This window comes from Bactrocera dorsalis, chromosome 6, assembly GCF_023373825.1.
Source record: "Bactrocera dorsalis isolate Fly_Bdor chromosome 6, ASM2337382v1, whole genome shotgun sequence".
Lineage (NCBI taxonomy): Eukaryota > Metazoa > Arthropoda > Insecta > Diptera > Tephritidae > Bactrocera > Bactrocera dorsalis.
In genome coordinates, this window is record NC_064308.1 from 33,237,631 (window position 1) to 33,246,865 (window position 9,235).

The following is a 9,235-nucleotide window of genomic DNA, read 5'->3' on the forward strand; positions in this document are numbered from 1 at the left end:
TTTGCAATTCATGAACGTTTTTCGAGTGTTGTCCGTCTCGCAGTTCATTTGCAGAATGGCTAAAGAGTGTTATTCAACCCACAGAATACAGTAGAGCCATCGGAAACACTTCCAACAACATTGACATTGACGAGTTTTTTCTCAACTTGCGTCAGTGATTCGTTTGCGAGAACACTGCTCTATTCGAAAATGCTTTGATATTATACATGGAATGCATCGTCGAAGAAATAGTTACGCAGAAAGCAAGGCCAACCAGTAGATTGACATCCAGGTGTGTTCTCAACTAATTCCTTAGGACGAGTTAACATAATCCACCCCAAAAACGACGATTACTAATACCTTCGGTTGCTATTGATAAATGTACGTGGTTCAGTTTCATTTGAGTCATTGCGCACTGTAAATAGTAGAGTGTGTGTAACTTTTTGAGAAGCATGCAAGCAATTACAATTGCTGGAACGTGATAATCAATGGAAACGATGGACGATTCGATAGCCACTTCGCATGCCACTTAAGTTCGCACAATTTTCGCGATCGTCATTTCGACATACGAGTATCAACCTTCAAATCCGCGTCAATTTTGGAATATGAACAAAATTACATTGCCGAAGACACTTTACATCGTATTCGATAAGAATTGGAAATAAGCAAATTTCGGTTCCAGTGGTTTGATATCAATTCCACTTGCCGTTTGTCAACCAAAACCATCTTCTCTGTACATTTACGCTCCGGAATAGAAACCAAAAAATGTTGTTTATCAAACTGCGTTACATTGAAAAATATTTAGAAAAATCGAAAATAAAATATTTTTAACACAACGTAAATTCAACTTTCTTTTCATTTCAAAACACATAATTTCACGCAGGACAACGTATGCTGGGTCAGCTAGTATATAAATATATTAGTATTTGCTTTAACAAAATACATTTATGTTTTTCAGATAGAATCCATAAGCTGAATATCATTAAGACCGGTCTCACTGCCATTGAAAAGTCCCTAAACGACAAAGTAACGCAGTATTACATTACCAAATTAAAACAGAAGCTAATTTTTATATTTTCATTTTCTAGATGCCAGAAAAGGCTGAGATGCAGGTTAAAGTTGTAAATATTAGTTCTAAGTTCTACATATTAGTTTTAAGTTGAAGTTTCTAATTTAACTTTTACAAATATGAATTTTTAGAATTATAATTTTTATACTGAAATCAACTTAAACTTGTATTATTTTCCTGCCGAATGTAATAATAACAATAGGCAAATTAATAGTTTAAGTAAATATGAATTTATTATTAAATAAAGCGAAATAATAAAAAAAAACTGAATTTTATTTAAAAGAATTGAACTTGCTAGATAACAAATGGGTAACAGGTATGCTTGTTACTGCTAGTTCCTGCTAACATGTTTATTTTAACACATAAACATGGTAAGGTAACAAACTGATAACCATCATAATAACACTAACTCAAATACTTTTCGTTATCCATGACACATATGTAGGTAAGCCATGCGCTAACGAAAGAATTTGTTACCCGTAACATACTGTAAAGAGATTTGCGAACAAATGTATGTATTCTTTTAGAACAAGGCAGCATGCGATATTTGGCATTAGTCAGAGCGAGATAGCCATTGAACATCAAATAGCTATGTGTTACTTTTTTCCCACTCTCTGAACGGACAAAAGTAACAAATATTTTAAGGAACGCAAAAGAGAACAATAACAAGTCACTTACACGTTTGCTAACAGCTACCCGTCTTGCAGAGTACAGTTCGTATGCTTTTAGCACAAGCGGAGTAAAATTACGTTTTTGCGATTTAAAAGTTAGTTCTAAAACTAAAAACAAAAACTGTTGACACTATTTACACACTACCTAGGCATTGTACCTAAAAATCTTAAACACAGTAATTTCAAAAACGTAACCAAATTTAATTTTTTAATTTATTTTGTAAGCATTTTTAATTGGGGTACTCACAACCTGTCGTAAAGCATCGTAAAATCGTAAAATTATAAATTTTTACACTTGTTTAAAAAAATTGTTGTTGGATTTCATACAAAAATGAGTTTACACATTTACAATTTTCAATGCTATGTTTTCGAATCGTTATAACTTACAACTTTATGAGACTTGTGAATTGCACAAATATGCTTGTAGGTGCTTTAAAGAAGCAACTTTATTTTGCGTGTTTATTTGATTTTGCTGTTTTAAGGAATAATTATTATAGTAAACAATTGTATGCGTTGTTTGCATTTATTTATTTTATTGGCGGTTATTTTTAATTTTTTATTTTATCGGTTTGATATGATATTGTTTATTATTTGCCTTTTCTGTATTATCGCCATACACACCGGCTTATGAAAGATAGTATCTCCACGCCTGGCCAGAATGGGTACTCCTTAGCGTTTGAGTTAGGACTAAGAAATTAGAGGGATCTTGCGAGAGAGTGGCCATGAATGGAGAACGGCTTCGATTCGTAGAGAGAATTCTTCATAATAAATTAATGCTTTGTAAAGCTTATTCCCATTAATCACCAATGTGATTAGTGGTAGTCGTACCAGAGAACGTAAAGTATAGAGAAGGTGCAGGTTCGATGTCGAACATTTTATAGAATTGTGACGGGGAATTCACCTCACAGCCACGATGTGAAATGTTAACATTTTTAACAGTTCTCTCACATACTCAAACAGAGAATTTGAAGAGAAGTAAATATATGTATTTTCGGCATATGATGACAAGGCATATGTGCCCAAACAGAGAATATGAATAGACAGAAATATATGTATGCATGCCATGAGTACACTCCCAACGAAAAATTTCGTTTTGCTTTTCGTTTATAGTTTATTCCATTTTGAACAGCGAAAAATGTGTACAAAACACACCTCTCACACAGAGAACATAAAGACATTTTTTATGTTCTCTGTCTCACATGCCCAAGAATATGAAAAGACATAAATACATACATATATGTATGCAAATTAATTATGTCGTTTGTTTTTGGGCAACTGCCTCGTTTTCTTTATTATTCTTCCTTAAATACAATATATTACTTAAGCCTGGATACAAATATTAATCTTACATTCTAGGAAGTATATCTACAATCCACTTGAGATAGGACATATGTACAAGTGGAAAGATTCATCTTACAATCTATGAGTTACATTTTTGGACCACCTAAGGCGGACAGTATTAGCAAAGTACCATATGGGTTACATATTTATAACAGAAATAGAATATGTTCATGTAATATGAACTGGAGGTATTAACTCCCCCACCTCTAAATTGAAGCGTCCCGATTCAAAGTGATATAGTACGTGAGGCTATAGACTATTTTATCAATTTAAACAGTACCATTTTAAAATCTTAATTTATATGTACAATTTATTTAAATTTGACTCCTAGATACATTTTATATTATCTTTAACTTCTAATTATTTTTTTGATTGAAGTCTTTTTAAATGTGACAACTTTTAGACAAAAATTTCTTTTTCTTGCATATTAATTTAAGATTTGATATTATCTTTATGTATTATTCTGTTTCTGTTTTGTATTTTAATTGTATTTCCTAAATCTTCTAATACTACTTGTCTTTTGTACTTGGGGTTCAATTTATTTCTTTCCCCATAAATTTTTTCATAAATAATATCTATGATGCTCTAGCATTTTCTCTTGCGCATTTTCCAATACATTTTGCATATTAGCGTGAGGCTCTTCATTAAATAAAATGTTGCAAGGTTGTTTACCTGTTACAGAATGAATTGTTTTATTATACTGTTGAACTGCTCTCATAATTGATTCAAAATTACTAATTAAGCTGTGTTCTTGCTTTAAACATCTGGAGATTTCAATCAGTGTTGAATGAACTCTTTCTATTTGGCCATTACTTGTACTGTGGCGTGGTGTACAATAATAAATTTGCACATTAATCCTTTCCATTAAAGACTTGAACTGTATCTTACTTAAGCCTGGTTCATTATCAATAACTGTACTTTTAACATTTGGAAATGTTTGTAACAGTTCCTAAACTTTTTCTTCTAAATTTGATTTGTCTTCTATATATTTTACGATTAGAAATTTGGAATATGAATCTATACATGTAAGAAATTTAAGCTTTTGTGCGAAAAAAATATCTATATGGAGTTGTTAAACTCCTAACTATTGGAATTAGTTTCGGATGTCTTTCATATTTATTACTATTACATATGCTACAATTTTTTGCGTAATGTTTAAATTGTTTTATCATTAAAGGCCAATAATATTGCTGCCTAATTTGTGCCAAATTTTCCCTACAATTTCTACGTGCTCTATTATGTGTTTGCTCGATTATCGATCCTTGATCTTCTTTATTGCATATATCATTAGGGAATAGTTTAGTATATAGAAATTTTATCGTGTGAAATGTCTCCTTCAAAATGTTTTTTATTGCATATAGCACTTCACGTGTGCAAAATATTCATGTAACTAGATACTTTTGGATTCATATATTCTTTTAAAATACCAATAATATTTTCTGGTCTGTCATATTCAATTAAAAAACGTTTATTATTGAAAGAAGAAATAGTCTCTAAGACAGTAATTCTTGCTCCATTATCGATTACTATCTGTTGCTTAAAATGATTCAAAGGTTTTTTTGTTTCATGAATTTGGTACTCATCGCTACTTTCTGCGGAATGTTGGGTTTCTATTAGTGAATCTCTTGAGTCACTCGACTCACATGAACTAGTTAAACTATTTAATACTTGTCTTGATAATTCGTCAGCAACCACATTTGTTGTTTCCGGTTTATAAATAATTTTTGGAGAAAACTCCTCAATAAAAGCTCGCCATCTTTTCATTTTAACATTTGGATTTTTTCGGACATTGCAAATGCTAATAGTTGATGATCCGTATGAATTTCTAAATTTTTTACTGCATAAAGATAATGGCGTAATGTCTTTAATGCCCAAACTATGGCGAATAATTTTTTTTCGATTGTTGCGTAATTTTGTTCGGTAGTGTTTAATGTCTTTGAAATAAGTGTTATTGGTCTTCCTTCTTGGGATAAAACTGCACCTACAGCAACATTAGATGCGTCAATAGTTAAAATTAATTTTTTCTCAAAGTTTGGTTGAGCTAATTCAACTTGTTCTTGTAACGCTCTTTTTAAGGTTTCACAAGCAACAATTCCTTCTTGATCAAGATTAATAATTGTTTTTTTTGGACATATACTGCGATATTTTACATTTCTTCGAGGGTTTGTACTATATATTTCAAATGAGATACATGTTCCTTTAGAGTTTTTGAATATATTATGTTGTCAACATATACGTGACAAAATTTTCCTATAAATTCATGTAAAATATTATTCATTGCTCTCTGAAATATACTTGGAGCATTTTTAAGTCCAAATGGCATTCTTAGGTATTCATATTTTCCGTTATTTACAGAAAATCCTGTTTTTTCTATGTCGTTTTCTTCCATCAATATCTGATGAAATCCAGACTCTAAATCTATTGTAGAAAAGTATTTTGATTCTCCCAAATTAAAAAGTATCACTTCGGGATTAGGCATTGGGTACCTGTCGGTTACTGTTTTTTCATTAATTTTTTTAAAGTCGATGACCAGTCTTAATTTCGGACTACCATCTTCATTTATTCCTTTTTTTGGAACGACCCAAACGGGGTTCCTTATTAACAAAATTTTGCTGATATAGAATAAGGATATTGTTTGGACCATATAGGTTTGTCATCCTCAGTTCTAATTTCTGCTTTAATATCTGTTCTAAAAGGTAAATCCATGTTAACATTTTGATGAGCTTTATTTATTATTTTAATAACACCCTCTCTTAGCAATGGAATGATGATATCTTTCGTTTCATTATTATTACATTTGTACGTATCAGCAACTTCGTAAGAAATTTCAACATTATTTATTTTTAAAATGTTGTGAGCATTTGCTTCATTAATTTTTCTATCCTTTGTATCATTTTTGCTAATATTATTATTGACGGGTGCCTCAGGACTTTTTTGTCCCAAGGGGTTTAGTATAATTAAATCATTGATAAAATTTATTTTCTCTGTTTTATTATTCCCATAAATCAATTTTCTATTCGGAATATCAATTGTCGCTCCGATTTTATTTAGGAAATTAATTCCAATTAAAAGATCGCTCTCTAAATTGTTAATTTCATAAAAACGTTCCTGACAGTGGCGAACGCAGGAAAAAAATTTGGGGGGGGTTTTAGGTAAAAAGACAATGTTTCATTATTTTATTCACAAATTGAAGTCTAATCTTCTTTTATTTTGGGCCATAACATTTAAAATCTCTTCCTCCGTCACGTCTATATCTCTATGGATATTCAAGAGAGCCATTCCGTTCAGGCGTGCTTCTCCAGTTTTATTTCTTAAATATGTTTTAAGCCTGCGAAGTGAGGAAAACGAGCGTTCACTTGAAGCGACAGATATAGGGATTGTTGCTCCAATCTTTAAAAAACGATGCACTGTTTTGAAAATTTTTGCATCGCAACAATTCAACGCGTCTAAAAAAGTTTTGGATCTCTTTGTTTGATTTAACCAGTTCCTGAAAATATATTAAAAATTTTAGTTAGAAAATATAATATGAAGAAAAGATTTTTAACCTTTTCCACATTCTAAATTCAGCAACGAAATCATCGGGATCTTCTACATCAGCGGACCATTGCTTTTCTAAAACACGAACAGTCTCCTGCATCTCAATAACGTCAAGATTTATGCATTTATTTGGCAATATGTTTTCAATTTTGGAAAGCAGCTCTCGATGTTTTAAAAATCGTTCATTGATTTGGTCCAAAAAATGATCTAAAAACGGTATATAAATTGATCTGCGGTAATATTCTTCCGGTTCGCCTTCATAATTGTCGCGATTAGTTTGCCTTTTCGCCAAACGCGGAATTTTGATTTCTAAATCTAATTCTGCGGCTATTGTTTTAACTGATTCAAAAATTTGTTTAAACGATTGTTCAGAATCCTCACGCATTTCACTAATTTCAGCATACAAATTATTTGCATAAGCAACGCAGCTGCTCAAATCACAGTCTATTTGCTGCAAACATAGGCTTATGTGTTTTGATAATGCAAAAATTGGCTTTAGTATCGCCATAGCAATCACAAACTGAGGTGATTGGATTGCAGTCAACAAAGCATGTGGCTTTGATAAATCACTTCTTAAATTTTCAGCATCAAGCTCTTCCAACGCTGTACAGATCAATGGGAATAAATCGTTAAATAAAGAAAGAGATTCTAAATGCTCCACCCAACGTGTTTCGCAGAATTTAAGTAACCTCACTTGCTTTGAGTTTGGAAAGGATTCAAGAATAAGATTTTTGAGCAGTGTGCCTGCTTTAGTTGACATCCGAAAAAGTTTTACGGTCTCTTTCATGGAACCAATACAATTTCTTATAGCAGGTATTTTGCAAGACGTTGCGATGGCTAAATTTAAGCTGTGATTAGCACAGTGCACATAAAGAGCCGCTGGATATAAATTTTGGATGACACTAGCACAACCTTTGACATGTCCACTCATCGACCGCGCTCCGTCATAACCTTTAGAAAGAAAAAAAAGTATAATTTAATTGTCCCAAAATTAGAAGAGTTGAAAACTCACCTTGACCCCTTATGTGTGCAAAACTAAGTTTAAGTTCTTTTAATTTATCAATTAGCACATTCGCAAGACCGCTGCCAGTTGTATCCTCAACAGGAACAAAACATAAAAAGTCCTCTCTCAGTTTTTCCTCATTCTCAAAACGATCAACATACCGTATACAAATTGAAAATTGCTCAATGCCACTAACATCCGTGGTTTCATCAGCAATTATTGCAAAGCATTGAGATTTATTAATACGGTTAATAATTTTTTTTGTATTATTTGTCCTGCTATTTCAATAATTTCATTTTGGATGCGCCAACTGAAATAATTAGAATTACGTGCTGCAGTTTCAACATGCTTTTTTAAATTTTCGTCGCCACTATCTATTGCTAAACGCAAAAGAGCCCTGAAGTTCCCGTCGTTTTCAGCAGGCATTTCTAAAGAAAGATTTCCTTCGTCACGATGGCCTCTTAACGCAAGCCCTTGCCTCCCGCAAACAAGCAAAACACGGATTATAGGATGTAATTTTGCTCGATTTTCAAGCTGTTGCTTTTTGCGGCCATGATCAATTTCTGTTAATATATTGTTTCTTTTATTTTCAAAAATCAGCTTGAAATTGGCTGCGTCTTCCACTGCTCTGCGGTGATAATCCTTCTGCTGATGTTCTTTGCATTTCTCAAGTGCCTTCTTCCAAGTTTTAAAGGCAGTTTGAACAAAAGCATTTGCCTTTTGGTGGCTACCATTTCCAACGTTTTTCCAAACAAAAGCAACGCAATATAGACAGTAGGCACCATCTTGGCTGGGCGAATATACTAGCCATGGAAAAGACTTCAGCCACGACAACTGAAATTTTAAGTTTCGATCACCAGACGACGGAAAAATAAATGATAAATCAGGCTGCCACACATTCGTTAAAAGCTCATATGTCTGCTTTTCGTCAATTTTTTTGCAAAAATTAACGATATCATTTGCAAACTCCTAAAAGTAACGTGATATTTGTACGTACATAGGAAAACGAAATATTTTTTTTATTGAAAATAAAAGTAAACACTTACTGCCACTCGGGTGATCTTAGGTGCAGCGTTTTCTTCATTAATTATAACGGGAGAATCACTTACGCGTTTTAAACCACTACTTTGAAAATATTTTTTAATCGAATTTTCACTCATTTTTACAACTTAGCACTTTCTTCAACGACCACTTTGTAATGACGCCAATTACTGTGTAGTACACATTGTGTACAATAAGCAAATACATTTCATTGACGCTACTGCGGTAACGGTACATTAACAGTCAAAAAATTCGTTTGTGAGGGAGAATCGACAGTTAAGAGAGAAATCAGAGAGCTTTTTCATATCTCCTTACTGATGCTTAAAAGAGTTCACGCTCTAATCATTAGTGACAAGTGTTACCGCGAGCTAAAAAAATTAAGTACATATATGTTGCCAAGCAAAAAAAGTATCAAAAGCACAACCGTTGTTTTAAAAAATTTCATTTGAAAAACAAATAATAAGTAAAGTTGTGTATCTAATTCAGACCAGTTTTTTCTGGTTGTTTTTATTAAAAATATAGACATTTTAGTTAAGACACTCAAGTATTTTTTTGCAAATAGCATAATTTTTTTTAGTTTAAATTTATTTCACA

At 32.3% G+C, this 9,235-nt stretch overlaps 1 protein-coding gene across 1 annotated transcript; it reads right to left on the reverse strand.

Annotated features, from left to right (window-relative positions):
* Window positions 1–6,240: 6,240 nt before the first annotated feature.
* LOC125779744 (52 kDa repressor of the inhibitor of the protein kinase-like) lies at window positions 6,241–8,026 on the reverse strand. Its single transcript, XM_049461015.1, has 4 exons — window positions 7,930–8,026; window positions 7,610–7,882; window positions 6,606–7,548; window positions 6,241–6,547 (listed from the first exon to the last, which is right to left on the reverse strand). The coding sequence occupies exons 1-4, from the start codon at window positions 8,024–8,026 to the stop codon at window positions 6,241–6,243; spliced, it is 1,620 nt and encodes a 539-aa protein (XP_049316972.1).
* Between the last annotated feature and the right edge of the window lie 1,209 nt (window positions 8,027–9,235).

Excerpts from the sequence above, each read along its gene's own strand:
- LOC125779744 (XM_049461015.1), bottom strand. The coding sequence starts at position 8,026 with ATGCCTGCTGAAAACGACGGGAACTTCAGGGCTCTTTTGCGTTTAGCA. Across the intron at positions 7,883-7,929 it reads GCATGTTGAAACTGCAGCAC|ATAGCAGGACAAATAATACA; the intron begins GTAATTCTAATT and ends GAAATTATTGAA. Across the intron at positions 7,549-7,609 it reads TGCACACATAAGGGGTCAAG|GTTATGACGGAGCGCGGTCG; the intron begins GTGAGTTTTCAA and ends TTCTTTCTAAAG.